Here is a 22586-nt window from a genome sequence, read left to right on the forward strand (position 1 = left end):
TGCATGCCCGGGTGGGCGGCACGTCTGTCATCTCCCCTCATTGCTAGCACGTGCATTTGTCTGAAGTCCAATGCCCCAAGCTGCAGGGTACCAATCCGTTTCTTTTCAAAGGAAGCAGCTTTGTCTACCCAAGCCTCTGTCTCTGCGGGGCAGGGCGGAAATAATAGAACTTCCGAGCATCCTCACAAGAAGCAAAAGAGATACTTTATGGCTTTAGCAAATCTGGTACATGGTTTTGCATTATTTAAATATAATTCCTACACAATGTGTGAGATGCACCAGGTATGAAATACACTGCAGTTTGCTACCAGGTGGAGATAAATCATAAAGTTCTTTGAAGGTGTCATTTGGTAAAAATAACTCTGATGTGTGCTCATTTCAAGCCCCACCCTTCTCTGCAGGCTGTGGCTTATACTTCGCTTTGGGGAAATAACGTTGAGGATCCTGAGTTTCAACACATCTAAATTAGCAAAACCCCTCCTTGCTTTTCTTGTTGCAGCCTCTCCTGGGTGATAGAGACATTATTTAAAATGTTCATTAGAACTGCAAGGAAGATCCTGGACTTTTCCTCCCTTTGGGGGGTTAAAAGAAAAATGGAATTTATCTCTAATGCTGGCTGGCTCTTATCCCTGACCCCTAGACCATAATTTGTGAGGGCCTGGGGGAAGAATCTTTGAACTGGAGGACTATATTTCTTTCTGAATTCTTATATTATTACCTTTATGTGAAAAGTACTATCTACATAAAGTTAGGTTTTTTTTAATATTCTATACTATACAAAGATCAAAACAGCATAAAAGAGGAGTGGAAAGTCCTTGGGGCATAATGGTCTCGAGAGAGAAGAGAAAATTAACAAATGCAACAGGATCTACAATTTCTATGGGGCACCAGAGAGGTCCGGGTCTGGATCAGAGGACCGTGCTGGCCCGTAAAGTTGATCCGCGGTCTCGCTGCGACACCTGGTGGCCGCCTCGCTCGTCCACCTGAGGCAGCAGCGCGCAGCAGCGCCACCTGGCGGGAGCTCCTGGCCGACGCTGGGAGGCCTGGGGAGGATTCAGGACCCCCCAGGGGCCTGTCCTGTGGTCGCTGGGGCTCCGCGGAGGAGAGGTGCTGCGAGGTTTTATTATCTGCCCCACCATCCTGCATTCTGCACTGCCTGCTGGTGCCCAGCCCAGTGGCCTGTCCTAACCAGGCTCTGGGTGAGCACTTCTGCAATACTTTCACAAGGAGGGCCAGTAAACAGGGCAAGGGGGTCTTGGGGAGGTAACCGAAGTCACAGCCACCAGGCAGGCTGGTTCACCCCTCGAGAAGAAGCATGGCCTGTGATCAGGCGCATTGTCAGGTGCTTGTTAAAAGCATGGTCTCTAAAGTCAGATGTCTTCACTTTGCCATTTTTGTACTGTGTGACTCTGGGCAGGTTGCTGACTTCTCTGAGTCTGCTTCCTCAATTAAAAGTGGGCATGGACTAGAACTAGAAGACCTCTGACTTTCAGGATCACAGAAAAGACTACATGAGATAATGCACGCAAAATGTCTGGCCCAGGGTGATTATGATTATTATGATTCTCAGACTTTGGAGAGCTCCTGTGGGGGTTTCTCTTCCCTTTGTTTTTTAGCTATATTTTTAATTACAAATGTAACACGTGCTATTAAACATAGAATTACCGTATGACCCAGCAGTTCCCCTTTCAGGTGTATACCCAGAAGAACTGAAAACAGGTACTCAGGCAAATCCTTATACACTCATTTATAGCAGCATTATCTACAATAGTCAGAAGGTGGAAAGGGCGCCTGGGTGGCTCAGTTGATTAAGCGTCTGCCTTCGGATCAGGTCGGGGTCATGGGATCGAGCCCTACGTCAGGCTCCGCACTTGGCAGGGAGTCTGCTTGAAAGATTCTCTCCCTCTCCCCTTCTCCCCGCTCGTGCTCTCTCTCAAATAAATAAATAAAATCTTTTTTTAAAAAAAAAAAAGTGGGAACAACCCAGATGCCCATCAACTGATGAAGGGATAACAATGGAATATTATTCAGCCATAAGAAGGAATGAAGTGCTGATACGCGCTATGGTGTGGATGAATCCCGAAAACACATGCTAAGAAGCCAGATACATATTGACTTAATTTGTATGAAGCATCCAGAATGGGCAAATCCATACAGACAGAAAGTAGACTGGTGATTGTCTAGGGCTGGAGGGAACTGGATGGGAGAGGGGTAGACTGTTAATGGGTCCAGTGTTCCTTTGTAGGGTGATGGAATGTTCTAGAACTAGATACTGGCGTTGGTTGCACAACATTGCAAATATGTACAACATCATTAATGACAAATTTCACATTATCTTACCATAATAAGAGGAGAAACACTGGTCGTGACCGTTTAGAGATGTATAAAGCAAGGGTGCTGACCTCAAGCAGGCAACGCTAAGAGTCTGAAGATCTTTGACATCATTATTTTTGCTCAAATAAACTTATATGCACATTTATTGGATTTGCCTCTTTTTCAAAATTGTAACTCAATGATCTCATACACATCTCCTGGGCCACTTGCCGTTTCTCACTTCAGGACACATCACACCCCTTAATGTCTTAAGAAATTAAGTCATTTCTTAATTGCTGCAAAAGGTGCCACCGTCAGCCTCACTGGTGGGCATTTGGAGCGTCTCCAGGCACTTGCCACCATAAAGAGCTGTCATGAACATTCGCACACATGGCTCATTATGTTCTGGGGGGTTTCTTCTCTGCGGGATGGAGGCACAAAACTGGGGTCGCTGGACAGAGTCATGGGCGCACCTACTGTGGATCAGAAACCTCCGAGCTCCCCTGCGCCGGCTCGCGCACACGCGCACATCGCAGGGCCAGATGTGACCAGTGTCTATCATTCTTCCCGTGGCAAACTGACCCTGCACACCAACCGAAGGGTGGCTCAGTAGGACACTGTATGGGCACAATGGTGGGATTTGACCATGGGTGGGGTTGGCCCCGTTACGTAGCCCAGGTTTGGGGACCCCCGGGCAGGGGGTCCGCAGATCCTTTCTGGAATGTGATGGGAGCTCTGAAGTTCCCCCCAGAGCACACGTGTGCGCTCACACGCACATTTTGCAGACAATTTCGGGGGCTCAGGCAGAGAAGCCCGCCTGCGAGCCCCCACCACTGAGCCCTGCTCTTGAGTTTCCAACGTGGCGCAGACTGCAGCATCTCTGACATTTCCAGTGAACACAAACACCAGCGTTTTTCTAAATGCTAATGGGTTTCTGTGCCCTCTGCTGGATGCTCACATCGTCAGGCCGGCCCTGCGGAGGCAGAGCAGAGCGCCTGGAATTTTCCTCTCATCTTAGAGCTTTTTTTTTTTTTTTTTCCCCTCCTGCGCAACTGGCCCTGTTGTTTTCAATTCGGAACGACTTTCTGGAAGTTGCTGAAGAAGCCCTGTACTTAATACCAAAATCAGCAAGTTTCAGGGAAATTATTTATCTCTCACTTTGGGAATTATTAGTTCTGGATGGAGACTCTTATTGTATAAGGTTTGCTGAAAATTTATGAGTCTATCTGGAAACCGGGAGCGTATTGATTCCCAGTGAGTAAACATTTTAAGCAAATTAAGTGGTGCTAGTAATAATAATAATAATGGGCACTATTTTTCAAGTGTCTGCTCTGTGCCAGGCATTTAATCCCTCCAGTGATGACAGGGGCAGGTTTTATTACCCGAATGTTACAGACGAAGACACTGAGAGATGCAATTGCTTGGCCCCACGCCACACAGCCGATGGAGAAGGAAAGTTCTCAACCCCACCTGCCGGATGGCCAGCCCGGTAGGGCCACAGTGGCGAGGCTTCGGGCCCCAAGCGCTCTGCCTCATCTGTCCTCTCGTCTCCAAAACATGGACAGGTTAGAATGGAGACGACAAGACTCTGACGGACGGAGAAGCTGAGGCCCTTGGCCCTTGACAGTTTGCCCCCAAGGTCACACACGCACTAGGAGTGGAGAAAGGGATAGAATCCAGGCCCACAAATACCCCGGGAACAAGACCCTGCTTTTCAATCCCGGCACAATCCTCTTGCCTGCAGAAGCCTGCTCTGTGTTAAAGGGGAGATTGGTGAGGGTGGGGGAGGGGTCAAAGGCATACTAGCACCAAACAGACTTTCTCCTTATTGGAATCAGGACTCAGAGCAATCTGCACAGAGACTAATGCCCCCAGCCTGTGTCTCAGTGTCATTTGAAGCAGTCTCAGGGCCACAGAGAAAGTCCCCCAAGTTGCCACCAGGGGGAATGCCCTTCCTTCCAGCTCTCTGGGAAGCTCTGGTTGGTGAATTGTCCTCGGGTGAGGAAAGCAACAGGGTCCAAGATGCAGGGAGATTCAGTGGCAAGAGAGAGACCCAGGGGGTAGCCTGGGGTCCAGAGGGGCAGCCAAGGTGCCCACATCCAGGTTCTGGAGGATGCTGGAGACCAGGCAGATAGACTGGATGCAGAGGAAAACTCTGCATCTCTGTCCAGCTGCCTCTGAGGCCATGGCTGCGGCAGGGGGACCCAGGGGCTGGGTGGCTAGGAGGCTGGGTCAGCCGAACCAGGCCTGACCAAGATGTTCACATTGCCCTCTGGACCCCACAGTGCGTATGACCTCTTTCTGATTTGTACTGCATTGCCTTCTAGAAAAGATTTGAGGCAACTTCCAATTAAACATGTGTACAAGAAAGAACAACTTGTTATAACTCATTCAGGGCAAGCGCAAGGGGAGGGTATTTGCCCCAGCTGAGCATCCTGGCAGGCAAGGTGAGTGGGAACATGTGGGGGGCACAGGTCTCATTATCTGCCTGTAATGAGCAGTCCCCCACCCCCCAAGGGCTGTTTTCCAGGCTGACCCAGGGAGAACAGAGCTGGGTGTTGTACCCAGAAGACTAACCAGAGCCCCCTTCCAAGGGGCAGCCCACCCCATCCTGCACTCGCAGTGAGACCCACCTGGGCGATCACGGACCACAGTGATTCACACTGAAGACCATCCCCAGGGTCTTGGGTCTAGAAGGATTTCAGGGTCCCACAAAAATGCTTGAATTGACCCCACAAAAAATTTTTCTGTTGGCTCCACCAAAAAAAAAAAAAAAAAAGCTTAATGAAATATCTATGACACGTAACGTGATTGCGACTGATTGCAAATCAACTCTTCTTTGGCTATGGACATATTTTATTCAGTACGTGATGCCAGTTTGTTTGAATATAATAGATAGTACGGTAAGATTTGTCTCTAATGAAGAGCCCCCAGGACCTGTAGGAGCGTGTGCATGACCCTGTCACAGACTGAGCCAAATGTCAGCCACGGAGTTTAGAACTTGCCCCTTTTCTGGCCGAGTGTTTAATTGAATTAGGGGCATATGAAGATACAGTGTTTGCTTCCAAAGTTTTGGGGACAAGTGTCAGGCAGTTGGCTCTGGTAACAACAGAGACAACAGAGCAAAGCTTCTGGCAAACACATGACTTTGAGTAATGCCACTTGTTAAGTTAAAAGGGTGCCCGAGTCGCCCCGCCAGCACACCTCATTAGCTAAATGAATTGACCCAACGGATGGGGTTATTTAATATCTGTCTACTGACTTTGGAGAATGTCTGCCAAAAACAAGATCTCAGTTTTGACACAGTTGATGCTGAGCTCTATTTTTTTTTTTTTCTGACTATTATTTGTCAAACAGATTGCTGCGCTGGGTACAGCCACGTCTACCGAGTGTAAAGCCACATCATCAACACGGATCTTCCTTGTTATGACAGCAGGAAATGCAGCCAATTAATTTAAAAGCCGAATCCAGTTATCGGGATGTGTGTCAGAAAGAAGTGTAGCCGGGATACGGGGCTGTTTTCCATCACTTTGAAAACAGAACTTCCATGGTCGAGAGGCCATTGTCACAGACACACGTCCCAGAAGTCATGCCAGAATATAGGGCTTTAGAGAAATATACATAACTGTGGGGTGGGAGTGTGGACCATACCTATCACCCAGCAAGACCCACGGCCGCTCGAGCCTGTGGCTTCCGAGCCGCGAATGTTCCAGGTGCCTTGAGTTGCTTCTGCCACTTTCCTCACCGAACCGGGGTAGAGTTTGGCAATAGGAGGCCATCGCATAGATGTGCCTCAGATCTGCTACTCCTTCTGTACCACGCCACCATGTCTTTAAAAAAATTCAAGTCAACACTTAAAAGGCAGAATGTATCCTATCAAAAGGCTCTGGAAAAATCTAGCCGCCCTTGGCTCGCATTTCTGCTGGAGCTGATTCATGGCGCGCTCTCCAGACAGGGCTGTGCATGTCAGCTTCCCCTCTGGCTCCCATTCCCAGCTCAGGCACACGGCAGGCTGGGCCCCTTGTGAGGTACAGAGCCTGGAACTAAACACAGGAAGGATGATGGCATTGCCACGTGGGGACCTAGCAGGGAAGGAGAACGCTGGAGGGAGGAGGGGTGCTGGGGAGAGGTGTGCTTGGACCACGGCAGATAGGGAGGACCAGAGCACAGAAGGTTCCAGTTCTGATTCTCTCCTCTACAAGCTCGTTGTCATCCCCAAACCCATGGCAACTTATCACCTTTCCCCAAGACTAATAAAGGCACCCTGGTAGAGGACGTGACCAGAGAACCAAGCTCTCTCTGCTTCTCTTGTCCCCCACCCCCCAAGCCCCAATTCAAGCAGCAGACCCCTCAGAGATGGCTCAGGAAAACTTCTGGAACACCACTAGCGGCAACAGCACGTAGCGCGCAGTTCCTGAGCTTTACAAACTGAAACTCACAGCCCACCCTGCACACGACCCCCCCCCCGACATTTGCCAGCCCTTGTTCTCGGCAATAGCAACAGTGCTGTTCTCATCATTGCTACTACTTCTATTATGCTGACGCATTAGATGGTCTCCAGACTCGAGAGGAGAGAAGGTAATTGGCTCTCATCACCCCAAGCAGCGTTATTGGATACAATGTACAAATAGCTTAAAATTAACAGCTGGCATCAGAGAGCCACTCAGTCCGTAGCGGATTACAGAATGAACACAAACTCACCTACTTCCATCAACACCCTCCCCAAGTCATTTGCAAACAGGACCCATAATTGAGTATCTGATTCAGATTAATTGCCATGCTTCCTTGGCTTCCTGCTCCCCGAGGGCCACTGCGAATTTGAACTCTGAAAAGTGACCCAAGTCAGCTTCGAGGTGCAAATGTTCCCAGGGCGAGTCAAAGTTGGCTCTTCTTGGAGCCAAACCTGGACTTCGCCCTGCGAAAAACCTTGTTCGTGATCAAGTTCTTTGGGTCCTTTGTCCCCGACTTTGCCATCCAGTAAAAGAGGAACATCCTCCGTTCACTGTGCCTGCGGTTCAGGCGCCGGGCGATGGACATGGGGCTCTCCCCCCTGTCATCTCTTTCGTTGATGGAGGCTCCGTACTTGAGCAGGTGGCTTATACAATCCAGACGGCCCATGGCTGCGGCCACGTGCAGGGCTGTCCTGCCCATGGGGGTTCTGCTGAGACTGTCGGCTCCTGTAAAATAAGACAGCTGACTGAGCGAGGCTCACCCTCCCGGCCAGGAGCCTCACCTCCAGGATCACATTCAAGAAGAGAAGCTCGGGAGGGGTGAGGTCGTAAAAAGAATGCTTGGGAGAATTAATTACTGCCCCCGACCCAGCACCGAGTATAAGGGAGGAGGCGTCACTGCACTGTCCCAGCACCCGGCTCTGCCTTGCCTCCAGTCTGCCCATGGCACGCTCCTGCTCAAACCCCATTTCTGGCATCCACTACCCTTGGGGTCATTTTCTAGATTGTTACTGCTCTATCTCACCCTGCCACCCTCCCCACACCACGCTCTTCCTCCCCTCCCTCCATGCTCCAATTTTACCAGGCTTCTATCTTTATGCCTTAAATACCCCCTGCTCCCGCATCCCGCCCCAGGCCTTTTGCACATGCTGTTCCCTTTGTTAACAGCACTGTTACCCATTTCTACCCCCCCCCCCACCCCCGCCACCCCTGGCTAACTCCATCCTTCTTTATCCTCCATACACTTCCTCAGGAAAGCCTTCCTTAGCCCCCCTCCCCAGGAATCCCGCCCCCCTGTATATGCTCAGTAGACATTCTGCATCTTCAGAGCATGCCACGCACGACTGACCATGGAATTAATTATTTGTAATAATTTGCTGACTTCCCTTCATAAACTCCACGAAGGCAGAAAACACACTTGTTTTGATCACTGCTGTTTTCATCCCCGGCACGTAGCGCGATGCCTAGAAAAGACAGGCGCTCGGGAAATGACAGACGACGGGCAGCCTGACTCATGGACAGATTTCACTTCGATTGAATTCCTCACTGCCTCCCGCAGATGGATGGGCTAATGACAGGTGTCCAATATGGACTTGTTGAATTGAATCAAATTCTGGGTAACAAATATCATGACACAGAAAACAAGGCAATTCAATTACAAGCAGCTGACATTTCTCTAGCCAGTTTTTATGAGCTATGGCTGGTCGGTGAGGTAACGTTTTAAATAGGTTCTCATAACGCCCAGCCTCAGCCTCAGCATGGCTTTGCGGCGGCTGTGTGCAAAGGACAGAAAACTTTGCAAAGCTGGCTGTAATGTTTTAACTGGGGCTTTCAAATACATCACAGTTCCATCAGAGTGAAAATGACTTTTTATGAGCTTAAAGGACTGCTGGTCTGTGAACGGCCCATATTTCATCCCACAACAGGCGGCGTGCAGAAAGCAGTGGAGGAAGAAGCAGAATAGTCAGGAAAACCTCTACCCAACATGCGAGCGCCAGTCATCCTGCCCTGGCCCTGGGGATGCTTGCACCTTGCCTGGTGGAGGTGGCAAAAGAGGCAAAGAGGCGCAGAGAGAGGCCGGGGTCAAGACCGCGGGCAGGAAAGGTTCGGATTGGAAGACAAGCTGATAGGGGAGACCCTCGGATGAGGCCCACTTCTGGGCCTCAAACCCCTGACCAAACAGTCCGTCACATGTTCTTCCTGTTCCTGAGGAAGCCGGCGGCCTGGGCAGTCTGCGGCCATTGTCTATTGTTCTGGAATGGTCGACACCTCAACCTGAGGGCCTCTTTTCCCAAAAATATCCTACGTCCAGGGAAGATAAAGTGTGCTCCTGCAGATCTCATGCAAGCCCTCACATTCAGAGACAATGCAGGCCAAGGCTTCTACTTCTTTCAACAGAGAGAGAGGGGGCAACTTGTCCTTGAAAGGTGGGCAGAGACAGGGATGGAGAGGAGATGAAAAGAGGGTTTGGGGCAAGGGTCTCTTGAGGGAAATAATTCAAAGTCATGGAGAAAGGAGACTGGCCCTCCTGCCACACACCCACACCCACACCCACACACACACACACCCCCCAAGAGAGCGATGCCGACTTGGGGCTAGAGCTCTCAGACCGTGGCAGAAACCCAACTTCAGGTGGGGCAGAAATAACACAGGGAGTTTAGGAACATCTCCAGCAGTGTTGTAAGAGGCCAGGAAGCTCTTCTGGCTATGAATTAGTGTCTAAAAATTCCATCTCCCACGACAGAAAGAATCTTCTTGAGACCCGGCCAAGAGAGGGGACAACAGCTTTTACTCAGCATGTCCTAAGACCCCTACAGACAGAGAGCCAGTGGCCCACGGGGACCATGATTGATGGTTGACACAACTTGGGTCCAGGACGCCATTGCTCAAGGGCCCAGGAAGACAAGCCACTCTGTCCTCCCTACCCACAGAAGACTCCACCTTGTGAACATACTCAGCCGTCTCTCAGAATTACCATGTTCTAGAAGGTACTGCACAGCATCCGAGTGGCCTCTGTGAGAGGTAATGTACAAGGCCACGAATGCTCTCTGAGCGATCCAGGCCTTCCACTGCTTGTGTTCCAAATGCTGCGAATTTGCAGTTTGGTAGAGAGAGTCTTCATCAACACCGAGGCAGGAGAGCTGGGCAGGATAAAGGGGGACCACACAGTGAGTCTGAGTTATTTCCAAAGTGCAGGTACACCTGGCTGGTGGGTACCTGGACCCTCCTGAGGGGAGGGTTGCTCGAAGGCCCAGTTAAGGCTCGTGATGGGAACAGAAAAGGGCAAACCCTAACTGAGAAGCTGGAACACACCCAGGGGAGGACATTGTTGACCGCGCTCTATACATGTCCAGGAAATACGCATTTACCATCAGGCAGGCTCGGGAGGCAGGAAATTCTTCCTGTCGGTGTTTTGAAGAGAGAAAATAGCTTTTCTGGGTGTCCAGAGGAAGGTGGTTGTGGCCATTAAGGAAGACACCAGACGACACGAAGTGGCCTCCCCAGAGGGGAATGCACTTCTCTGGAGACTTGATGCATTCTGGCCTTCCGATCTATTTTCGGGCCCATTGTCTCCGTTAACGTTTGGAACACTCTGAACTCCACTCACGGATGAAAAATAGCCCCATAATATAATCATCTCGTGGTGAAGTGAGGCCCTGAGCACGAGAGGAAGGCTGCGGGCTCTGGCAGAGAGGAACTCCGTCCCAGATGCGGGGCATCTGGTGTGGGGGAGGCAGTGGGGGGAGGCAGAGCCCCAGAGTGTGGGAGACAGGAAGGAATCCCCGGGTTCAGAGCAAGAGCCAGAAAACCCAAGCAGGACCGAGGCCCCGGTGGCAGAGGCGAGGCAGGGGAAGGCCGGGAGCAGAGGCCCCCAGGGAAGGACCTGGAGGGGATGCTCGACAAGCTGGGACAGGCCCCACCCCTCCTTCTAAGGCTCCCCCACACAGGCAGGGTTTGCCTCCCTAGAGACCACCCACCTCTCCCGGACCTGATCCCCGCAAGCTGCCTACAGCCAGCCTTCCCTGGCTGGAAGTAAACCCTCTCCTCACACGCTCATAGCCTTTCATCCAAATGTACTTTCTAGAAGGAACATACACTCGCCCCCCCTCTGCGCCACCCGCCCATCCCCATCTTCTCTGTTGGGTATAGATGTTCTGGTTTCCTGGTTTCCTCCTCCCTTCTCCCCGCTGCCCACCCCAGAGCTCAGCTGAGAGCCAAGCATAAGGCCTGGCAAAGAGTAGGCACTAGGCACCTGCTGTGTATCGAGTGGTGTGTGGTCTTGCCACCTTAGGGGAGGGGCAGACCCCCATTAGGATTTTTGACCTATCACATGCTCTAGCTTGTGCACTTCCCAGTTCTCCGGAGCCCTTCACCCACTGTTAAATCAGGTTTTCAACTTTACAAAATACACATGTGAATAGAAAATGCACCACCCTGGCTCCTTTTTCTTTGGGGTGTGCGTGTAGGGGTGGGTTATAAGTGAATACCATGAAATAGCAAATCCAAGAGTGAGTGGAAACTCTCAATATAGTATTTGATCATTATGACATGACTCCAAGTTCTGTTTTTTCCTACTCTGAAACTTTTACTCAAATATTCACATGAAAGACTGAATCCCCCCCTACACACACACACACAAGACACAGTTTATGGTTGCTTCATGAAGTACAATATCCATTTAGAGAAGCATGAAAGCACCTTACTGGGATCCCCTTCCACAGCCGCCAAAACCAGTTCCGTCCATCCATCATAATGCCAGATACATAATGAAATAATTCCACCAGGAACAACATCATGGAACTTCAACGTAGTATCATCCATCAAAACTCCTACAGGGAATAATTTTTTCTTTAAAAAAAAAAGGGGGGTATTAAAGATAAACTATTACACTGGTTATCTTAAGAGATGATCTGACCTTGGGTATCACAAACATCATTTGAAAACGTTGAGCACTAATCTCATTTGATGACTCCATATGAGTCTGTTTGTGGTCATTAATGCTTTTTAGAAAATTAATTTGCCTCGGCTCAAACAGAAGCCAAGCCCCCCCCCCAAAAGGCAACAATTTCTAAAATTCTGTAATTATAACTTGTTCTATTGCAAAAAAAAAAATACATGAGGCAGTAAAGTCATTTTATGAGGGAAACTATAAATAGGACTACTTGAAGTAACTACATTACAGACTCGGCACAATGGACCTCCGTGCGTCATACATTAAACTAAAATACTTATCTCTGGTTAGTGTTGTCAACAGCTGGTTAAGGATGTAACAATGGCAAAACTTTGTTGCATCTTTCAAATGCTACTCTACAGCAGGGTTTTTTTTTTTTTTTCAAACTTGGCACAATTGACATTTTAGACTGGATTGTTCGTTGTGGTGGGGCCCGCCCTGGGCACTGAAGGGTGGTAGCGGCATCCCTGGCCTCTACCCAGTAGATGCCAGTAGCAGCCTCACCTAGTTGTGACCACCCAAAAGGTCTCCAGATGTTGCCACATGGCCCCTGGGGGACAAAACTGCCCCAGTTGAGCATTTATGGTAATGTAAATGTTGTCACGTTGCCATTCACCATGATTTGGACTTGGGGCCTTAGAACTCCTTTATGTCATCACCCAGAACAACCCTCCACTAGTATGAAACAATGGGGTGAGTGGATCTACTCACACTTCATACGTTCAGACCCTTTGGGAAAGCCTGTCAGGATGATAGAATATAGAAGAGGACTCTAGAGCATTTTAAGTGAAGTTGTCTTCAGTTTATCTTTTTAAATAAACATGTTCCCTTACATAGCCACCTATAATCTTGCTTAAGAATAACATCATAATTTCTTTTCTCTACAAGTGATGCCGCAAGTGTAAAGTCTCAACTCGGCCAGGTCAGGTTATCCATTATTCCGAGTGGAATTCATGAGTTGTTTGGATTCACGACTGAGGGATTACTAAGTGCCTGTCCCAAGCACCTACACTCTTTAATCCTCATGACGAGCCAGGTTTGTCATTTCCATTTGCTGGTGAGCAAACTGAGGCTCCTATGCCCAGGAAATAGCAAAACCAGGACTCCAACCAGACCTGCCTTTCCCCCAGTGCCATGCATGAGTCGCTGTAGGCTCCGTTGACCCCCTTTGGTGGTTACGAGAAACTTCGGATGGTGGGTATGAACAGGGAATAGCGATTAGCAAATTTGTTAATTAGGGTCTTATTTGTGGTTCTAACACAGAGGATAATCAGTAGTCGTCAGTAAGACAACTTGACTTCCTAACAACTTTGAAAAAAATCGAGTAAAGCTGTGTTTCCCTAAGAAAGACAAGAGTGCAATTCACACATGCTGAATAGCTCTCTTCGAGAAATCAGAGCATTCTCTCTTTATAGGCAGGCAGCAACTGCCTTCAGCTTACACAAATACTAATTACCACCAGCTAAATTATTAGAGTTGACAACAAATGTGTAAGATCGCCCCTCGTCCATGAATTTTGCTCACCCCTTTTAGATTTGTGTCTCTCAAGGTTTTCACGCACACATTATCTCATGTGACCCTCCCTGGCCACCTTTAGGTGGGTAAAGAGGCATCAGCAGGTTATTCATGGGCAGGAACCCACATTTACTTTTCTTAATGTAGTAGTACCTTCTTTCTTTTTTTTGTTTGCTGTCAACAGGAGGGCTTGCAACGGCAGGAGAGGTCAAGCTTCTCCCAGTTGCTAAGTGCTTGCTGAGCGAGAGGATTGTGACATCGTACAAGTCACTAGGTGTCTTCCATTGCCTCGTAGCTCTCTTGAATTTATGGCTCAGCACAGCTCATCGGGGAAAATAAACTAACAGAAGGGGTGCCAGACATTTGTAGTTCAGGATACATAATTTTCGAATTACTTGTTTTGGAACGCTTACTATCCTTCAACAGCTCAACCTCAACGTTAATGTGTTAAATAGAGACTGGGTTTGAGATACAAACTTCTTTCCAAATAAAGCCTCAAAAATGCCCCAGAGCATCTTCCAAACACTACTATAGCAAAATAAGGATGTCACAGAAGGTGCTTAACCTGCCACAAAGAGAGCAAAGGAAGGTATTCTGGCCCAAATCATCCCTGTCTAGAGGGGGACCCAGCACTGAGAATTCTAGAGCCGAAAGGCTCTGCGTTGCAGCTTAGGAAACTGAGCCCCGGAAGAGCAGTGTCTGGGGGGACGGAGATTGTGGAGACAGGCTGCTCTCAGATCTCTGCCTGTCTCCATCGCTTCCCGGCCCTGCAGTACAACTGCGGTGTCCCTGCAATATCGCTGTGCACATCCGCTGTGCTGCAGCCCACAGAGTTTTTTATACATCCATTTTCTTGAAGTATTTTTGCGTTGATTTCAACCGGGTGGGGAGATGATGGAGCCCAGGGGCTTTGACCCTGTTCTCATATCCTAAATATTATAGGGATCAGGACAAGGACAGCCAGGTCCCTCAGGCTGAGGGATGGAGATTGATGGATGGAGAGATGGGGCTCTAGAGCCCTCGCCCTCCACTGGGTGCCACCCACATGGGATCTGTCTGGGTAGGGGCCTTTGGGGTCCTGATTTAGCCACAGTGAGCTTTGGGTGCTGGGCTCTGATTCTGATTGGGCTAGTTTTGAGCACCTGACATGGACAAGAACACTGCTTGAGATTCAGGGTTCTGATACAAACTGGGTTAGTGCCAGTATTTGGGTGGGTAGGGTTTGCCTTGAGATTTGGGGTCCTGACAAGGGCAGAGTTTGCTCTGGATGTGGGGTTCTGATGAAGGCAAGGTTTGCTTTCTGTTTGGGGGTCCCAGTATAGGAAGGGTCTATTCTGGGATGTGGAGTCCTTGAATGGGCAGGACTTGTTTTGGGATTTGGGGTTCTAATGTAGTCCTAGGTACTGTAGCCACTGAGTATAAGGAATCGGATAGGTCAGCCCTTGGGAATTGGGGGTTTTGGTGGCGACAGGTTCTGCTCTGAGATTTGGAGTCCTGAGATGGGCAAGATTTGGTCTAGAGCTTGGGGTTCTGGTGTGGATAAGGTTGGCTGAGGGATTTGGGGTGTAATACAAGTAGAGCTTGCTTCGAGTTTTGGGGTCCTCATGGAGGCAAGGTTTGCTTTAAACTCTGGCTTCCTTACATGGGTATGTTTGGCTTAAACATGGTTTCCATGAGATTTAGGGTTCAGATATGGGTATGTTTGGCATGAGTTTTGGGGTCCTATTATGGGTGAAGTTTGTCTCATGCTTTGGAGACCTTATGAGCATATTTTGCTTGGGATTGGTGTTCTGGTGCGGTCATGGTGAGCTTGGGAACGGGCTTCCAGATGGGGGAAGAGTTCATTTTGGGTCCTGGCATCCTCACTTAGAGATGGCCAATGGATTGGGGTTTGGATGCGTAAGTGGCTAGTTAGAGACTGGGGGCTCAGAAATGAGTTTGTGTGCTCTGGGATTTAGGGTCATGATCTGGGTAGAATCTGCCTTGGGATACAGGTTTCTGTTGCAAGCAGGGGTAGCTTGGGGATTTATTTGGGGTTCAAACATGGGCATAGTTGGCATAGAGATATGGGGTCCTGGGGCAGGCAGTTTGTTTCAGGCATTAGGTGTCCTTTTCGGTGGACATGGTTGCTAGAGGATTCAGGGTTCTGAGGGTCGCATGGTTAGCCTGGGCATCTGGGGTTCAGTCTTGGCCAAGTTTGTTCTTGGTTTGGGGCTCTTGAAGTGGGCAGAATTTGTTCTGAGCTTCAGCATCCTTGTATGGACATGGCTGCCGGAGGATGTGGGGTTCTGGGATAGTCTTGGTTACCCTGGAGATTTGGGGTTTAGTCCTAGGTAGATTTGCTCTGGGTTTGGGGGTCCTGAATTGGGCATGGTTTGTTTTGAGGTTTAGCATCTTTGTGTAGACACAGTAGCCAGAGGATTTGCGGTTCTGAGGTAGTTGTAATTACCCTGGAGATTTGGGCTTCAGTCTTGGGCACAGTTTGCTTCAGGCTTTGGCATCCTTTTGTGGATATGGCTGGCTAGAGGACTGGGGGGGTGGGGGGGGTTATGAGTCCAACATGGGTTTTTGGAAGTTTGCTTTGAGTTTGGGGTCCTGACATGGGAAGGTTTGCCCTAGATTGTAGGGTCCCATTGAGGACAGGCTTTGTTTCAGGCTTCTGGTCTTATGTGGACCTGGTGGCTTTGGGATTTGGGTCTCTGATAAATACAAGGGCAGCTTGAGGGTCTGAGAGGTCTTGCTGGGGCAGCAGCGCCTTTGTTGAGATTTGGGGACCTAACATGGACAGGATCTGCTCAGGGTTGGCAGGTCTGACTAAACAACTTGCTTTGGGACCAGAGTCCTGGCATAGGCAGGATTTGTGGATTAGGGTCTTGCTGTGGACAGGGTGTGCCCTGAGATTTGAGGTTTAATGTGAACCTGGTTTGTCGGGATTGGGAAGTTCCTTTCATGGCCTGGGCTGGCTTTTCCATCTGGGGCTTCCAGGGCGAGGGGTGGGGTTTGTTCTGACACCTGGGGGTTGGGCGGTGGGGGTCCTCACGCGGGCAGGGGTCCCTTCGGGGACTGCAGGGTTAGAAGGGGACCCGGTGCCCCGGTGGAGGCCATACACGCGGGAGGGAAAGGGGTGGGCAGGGGCCACCTTGGTCCAGGTACTGGAGCCGCTGCAGGTCCAGGGGGATGCCGACTGTGAGGTCCAGCTCCTCCTTGAGCTCCCGCACCGTCATGTCGCTGCGGCAGTTTGTCACTTGGAACATCTCCCCGGTCTCCTCCAGCCGCACCCGCATAGCGAAGACTTCTGGGGAGGCGTCTGGGGCTAAGTCGAGCGCCGGACTCGCGGCCTCCGGCGACCCAACGCCCCTTGGGCCGGGGGCGCGGGCCGGGGGCTGCACGGAGAGGGGCCGCGGGCCGGCTGAGCCCGCCCTCCGCCCCCACCGCCCAGACGCCGCGGGGTCGGAGCCCAGGGCATCCCCCCGCGCGCGCCCCGGCATGCTCCGCCGCCGCCCGCCGTGCCCGCCCCCCGCATGCCGCCTCATGGCCCCCCGCCGCAGACAGCCTCCCCGCCGTCACCATGGCCCCCCGCGCACAGCCCCCCCACCACGCCCCCCGCCCCGCCAGAGCCCCGCGGACGACCCCGGGAGCCTCCAAGCTGCTCTCCCGGTCACTAACTGTAACCTGGCAGCCCTAAGGACCCCTCCAGTCCCCAGCTGTTTGCAATACAGTCTTTGCAAAATTCAGGGCCTACGGTCTGGAGTGAATCGCCCTAAATCCTCCTGGCATGCCTCGTCTAGAGTTGTCAGGTGCAGTCTGTAGCCATGTTTAACAATCCTATTTCTGGCACCAATGAAAAGCCCCACGGAGCTGGGCCCGGCGCTCAGGCCGCTCCGGAAGCGGGAGCCGGGCCTTCGTGAGGGTCTGCAGAGCCCCCTGAAAGTCCATCAGTTCTGAAAACGCTCTCGAATTCTCCGAGGGAGAAAGGTGCTGATGAAAACACTCAGCAAGGGGGAAACGTCCACTTGGCGCGAGGCTGAGCCGGCTCCATTGTTAAGATGCCTTTCAAGGGAGCTCCATCTGTGAGAAACCCATCTCGTGCTTTTCCATTAATTCACCCAAGAGGAGGCAGAGTGTTCAAGTACACAGGAAGCTTACGTGTGATGATCAAATCGCAAACACTCAGCACCCCACACCTAGAAACAATTAATACACAAAGAGCTGTGGTGATGGGGGAAGGAGCACGAGAGAAAGGAAGGCGAGGAGGGGGACAGAACCACATCAGAAAAATCTGTTGTTACAAAAGAAGAATAAAATGTGAGCCTTAAACATACTTTTTGCAGAGAAATTACAGTCTTAAAAAAACAAAACAGAACCTGGCACTGGAAAGGCATTCATATTAAGTTATAGACCATTTTTAGTGTATAAGCTGAACTTTTTAAGGTTGGATTTTTTACCAGAGTCTCTACAAGCACATTTGTTTCAGCATGCAAATTCTACACAGCACAGCACAGACTGAGGTTATTTTTTTTCCTTAATGGAAAGTGAAGCTCTGCACAGAATACAAAATTCCAGGTGAATAATTCTACTTGCTGCCAGGTCAACAGATTTTAACAATATGACAATCTCAATTTCTAGACAATAAAAAAATTAAAAATTGTTTGTTACCGAAGCAAAACAATATCTCCATCTATTTACTTTAGGCAAGTATTGAACACAAAAGGGACTGATTGATTTTTGTTTCTCTTAATACGAAGCCTCCACAATTTATTAGCTCACGCTCTGCCGGAGTTGCCCAAATGCTAGCCTGGGTTACAACTTGAAATTCTCACACACGTACCTTATTTTCTTTGGCACAGTATAGATTCCTTCCTTTCTTTTTAAAGAATCAGCTCAGTGGAATTTGGAGGAGGGGGACATCCTGTATACCAGGAAATTCAATATATAGCTCCAGAAATTTTATTTTTAAAAAAGGGAGAGAGAAAAGACCAGACAAGAAAAATATCCAAGGAAAGAATGGCAATAGCAACACGCCCTTTGCGGCCAGCTCTTGAACCCCAAATGGGCCACTCCTTCCTCTCTTTATGACTGCTTTCAAGATGATTTAAAATAGAAGTAAAATAACATGAGCCTACATGTTATACAGAATTTAATGAAACATTTATAGAATCTCAAATTATTCACAAAAACCCTGTTTAAGTTCTAGAGCATCTCAGTCTAAATTTTAAAAGCATGAAATCTAAATTCGGTGTACTTAAGTCAAATTGAAGAGTGTCATAATTTAACCCCCAAATCCCTGACAAGTACATGGACTGATCAGAACTGTGGGTTCCTAGTCTCTGTTAAAGATTCTAAAGCATTAGCTATAAAGTCAATATCCATGCATCTCAATGATCAATTTCCCTCCCACATTCTTAAACGTAGGATAATAAATCCATGTAAGAATGAAAAATCTTTCTGCCTCTGTCAAAGGCCAGTACAGATCTTTATGGATACAGTCAGCGCAAGAAGGGGAGGGACAAGTGCCTGAGGAAAAGTTCCAAGTACAGTTTATACAAAAGTACAATATTAGAAAGACTGCCATAAATCATTCTTTAGTAGATTTCCTTAACTATCACATTTTTCAAAAGTAAACAAATTGGGCTATATTTGCAGCAACTCAAAGTAGAGCATAAATTTAAATGATGTATTTGTTGTGTTCACTGATAGGAGGCTAATATTACGTTAATATATTTTCTTCCTGTCAAGAGTTATTTACATATGTACATTATTTCAGTTAAAAATAAAAATGTAATACCATAAACTGTATTTTCCAGGAAAGCATGAGGGAAGCCAAATATGCAAGTCTCTTAAAGACTTAAAAGCTTCTAATAAACTACTTTTATTTTGGGAGGAAGGGGGCTTTAAATAATATAGTCAGTCTGTCATGGAGAAGGTGATCTGATGCTATGGAGACCCCTGTGCCCAGCTAGCCACCTGGTGCTACAACCTTGTCGTGGCTTCCCAATCAGCAGGCAGGGGCGCAGAGGGTGGTGCCCGTCCCAGGTGCAGTCCCTGGAGCTGCGGATGGGAAAGGGGTCATTTGAGTGCCCGCCCTCAAAGTTTCAGAAATCTTTCCTCCCTCAGAACGTGTGGCACAGTCAGAACCCTGACAAGCGGATGTGAGCAGTATGTGGCCACATACGACGTGGCCGGGGTGCGCGGGATCCCAGGGCGGCTAATTCCGTTCTGCCAGTACAGGCGTGTCTGCGGTGCTCCGCCGCTTTGGCTCCAGGGTGGCGAAAAAGGACACATCTGGGTCCCGGTCTGACTGCAGAGCCTGGACGGTCTCTTCAACGACTTGAAGATGAGGGTTACCGGCATTTCTCAAGTACGCTAAAGAGAGAAAACGGTAGTTTGGCTCACATGGGCCATGAACTGGGCTCCGAAACAGACTCGAGTGCTGGGGGGTTTTTTAAACCACACCTCAGGACAATAAATCACTTTTCACAGAGTAACCACGTATATAAGGCCTTCACAATGATAACATGACTGCTTTCGTCAAGGAGTAACTTCAATTTCGAAGATGGACTCCCAAGAACAGCTATGCGTATTTTTTAAATTATAGTTTAAAAACTTTGCATGTCATCTTTCCTTCCCTCCAATGCCAAAGAACTGCCAGTGTGTGGAGGGCAGGGAGGGGAACAGGTGGCTGGCAGGGTGGGGCGGGGCTGGGAGCGCGGCGGGAAGACAGGCACTTGCCGGGACCAGCTGGAAGGGGCCGGCTCCGCACGTGGTGCAGGTGCGAACGTGCCATCCAAGGGACGCAATGCTGCATCACGTCCTATTCAGGACATAGTAACAGGCTGCAAACCTCACCGTAATGAAGGCTTACGTTGGCTGCCTGTCATAATGTCTGTGTCATCACTCAACGTTTACAAAAGTTTCCCCCATTTCTAGAAGACTGTGAAGTTCTGCATTTTACCATGAAGCTCATTAAATGTGAAAATTCAACTGCCATTTTATAAATAACAAACTATACTGCATAAAAGTTAATACATCAATTTATATAATAAGTCTGAAGTATGCGATCAGACAAGTTCCTAAAGAGGGAGACGAGTTGCTGCTTGGTGAACTTTAAAATGTGTAAGTTCGGAAAAACGGTCCACATACCCTTTTCCAACAGCGTCTGACGCAGAGCTTTGGCCAGCAGAACCCTCACATTTGGCACAGGATCTGAGGCAAGGCTTAAAAGGCTGGGGAGCAAGTGTTCAACAAACTGGTCCACAGGGATGCACTCCTCGTTCACCACTGCCTGCCACGACAGACAGCCACAGTCAAAGAATTGATACTTCTCCACAGTGGTCAGCAGGTTTCTTCTAAAAACACCCTTCCACAATTCCAAAGAAGTAGTTTCGGGGTCTGCTGGTCTGAGGATTGTGTGTGTGTGTGTGTGTGTGTGTGTGTGTGTGTGTGTCTGAATCTTAAATTCTCAACCACTGGGATGAGATAACTGAATTTGGTTAGAAACACAGTTAACAATTTCTAAGTCCTCACCAAGGACTGGATTATAGGTGGTATAAAATTTGGTGAAGAAAATAAAGGATTCTGAGTCAGACAGGCCTAGCTTCAAACCTAACTTGGTCACTTACTAACTTCATGGCCTGGAGTGAGTGGCTTCACCTTTCTGGGCCTTGGTTTCCCCACCTGTATAATGGGGAAGTGGGGGGGGGGTGGCAGATCATTTTTGCAAAGAATCTAGCAAAGCGCCCACCAATGAAGGCTGAGGGCCCTCCCCTCTGTTACTCACCAGAATTCGGGTTCTGAGGGCCAGCGCCAGGCCTGTCTAGTGCCAGCCAGCCCCAGACTCCCATGCAGGCCCGGCCCCCTCTGTGAACACCCGACAAACGCTGCCTCTGCACACTGCCACTCCGCCGACAGAGGCCTAAAGCTCCCGCCAGCCATGGAAGCCAGAGTGGGGCCAGTTTTACAGGGGAGGAAACTGTGGTCCAGTGTGAGGCCACTGCAGGTCCGTAGTCAACGAGCACCAGCGATTGGGGGGGGGAGGGGAGTCCAAACCAGGCGTGTGGATTCTAAACCCTGCACACCTTCCCGCCGCAAGGTGACGAGAGCAGCGGGTGTCCACTAGGTGTCTCCCAGGTGCTGGGCGCTGCGAGGCCAGGCAGAGGCGGCAGCTCGTCCCCCTCCGCAGCGCGGGCCTGTGCCGGCCCCCAGGTCAGGCTTGCCCCCCGAGAGGCACTGAAATAACCATCAAGTGACGCCCCCCTCCTTTCGTCGGTCTTGTTGTGGGTTTTCTACATCTTACTGATGACTCGTGAAAGCGCACACGCTGATTCTTCCTCAAGAAAATTAGTGGGTGTTTTTTTCCTTTTGTCCCATCATGGATTTTCTAAGTCTCAGATCAAGCATTAAAAGACAAAAGCAAAGATATCTCACTTAGGGGCGCCTGGGGGGCTCGGTCGTTAAGCCTCTGCCTTCAGCTCAGGTCATGATCCCAGGATCCTGGGATCGAGCCCCGCATCGGGCTCCCTGCTCGGCGGGAGGCCTGCTTCTCCCTCTCCCGCTCCCCCTGCTTGTGTTCCCTCTCTCGCTGTGTCTCTGTCAAATAAATAAATAAAATCTTAAAAAAAAAAAAGATAACTCATTTACCAAGACTGATACGGACTTCTTATGGACTGAGCCCAATCCCGCATCTACGGGATTGGCTTCCTCCTTACAGAAGTGTGTGCTGTCCGGCCTGCGGTTGTGAGTCTGGCACTTCACTCGGCCACCCACTGCTCTTTTCGCAGCCGACCACCGAAGTACCCGGTGATGCCCCGCCAGGCCAACAGGGGGCCCTGGTGAGTACTCTGGTGGGGGAACTGGGTAGGAGGGTCGGGCAGAGTCCAGTTACAGCTTTTACTGTAATACCGACAAGCTGGGTGACAGGCTCACGGAGAGTCCGTGCTACTCCCTCCACCTTGGTACATGCTTGAAAATATGCAAGGGGAAAAGTGAAAACTTTTTAAATAACACACTAGCAGAAAAAAAAAAAAAAATCACAGTGTTAACACTTCCTGTGTGCTCCTGATCAAGTTACTTAACCTCTCTGGGCTTCAGCTGCTTCACCTCAAACAACCTGTCTGAGAGTACACGGGTGTGACATGCCTGATACACGGCCGACCTTCACCACCGAGGATCAGATGTACGTATGACGAGCTACCTGGCATACAGAGGCGTCCAAGAAATGGCAGCCATCAGCACCAGCCAATCTGACCCACACCATTTCCAGGACACTAAGTAGAGAGGGTGACCAGAGATGCTGGACAGGACATGAACTTCACTTCAGAGGGACTCAATAGTCTCTGCCCTAACCTACTGCTCTGTTC

The 22586-nt window shown here is 49.6% G+C and overlaps 2 protein-coding genes across 4 annotated transcripts in view; both read right to left on the reverse strand.

Moving 5' to 3' along the window:
* Positions 1-6800: 6800 nt before the first annotated feature.
* Positions 6801-16763, reverse strand: ANKRD60 (ankyrin repeat domain 60). Its single transcript, XM_027623904.2, has 4 exons — positions 16370-16763; positions 11463-11593; positions 9739-9904; positions 6801-7490 (listed from the first exon to the last, which is right to left on the reverse strand). Exons 1-4 carry the CDS (start codon positions 16761-16763, stop codon positions 7189-7191), a joined length of 993 nt encoding a protein of 330 aa, XP_027479705.2. The 3' UTR covers positions 6801-7188.
* A 761-nt stretch (positions 16764-17524) lies between these two features.
* LOC113938707 (serine/threonine-protein phosphatase 4 regulatory subunit 1-like) overlaps positions 17525-22586 on the reverse strand; it is a 104554-nt gene continuing 99492 nt past the window's right edge. For 2 of the 3 annotated variants that reach the window (XM_027624231.2, XM_027624230.2), the window contains exons 19-20: positions 20371-20512; positions 17525-19593 (exon numbers count right to left, since the gene is read on the reverse strand). In XM_027624231.2, the coding sequence (XP_027480032.1) occupies positions 19436-19593; positions 20371-20512 (300 nt within the window). In that variant the 3' untranslated portion in view covers positions 17525-19435. Of the gene's footprint in view, positions 19594-20370; positions 20513-22586 lie in introns of those variants that run through there. The other variant, XM_027624232.2, reaches the window with a different exon arrangement.

The sequence above is a fragment of the Zalophus californianus genome, chromosome 8 (assembly GCF_009762305.2).
Source record: "Zalophus californianus isolate mZalCal1 chromosome 8, mZalCal1.pri.v2, whole genome shotgun sequence".
Taxonomy (NCBI): domain Eukaryota; kingdom Metazoa; phylum Chordata; class Mammalia; order Carnivora; family Otariidae; genus Zalophus; species Zalophus californianus.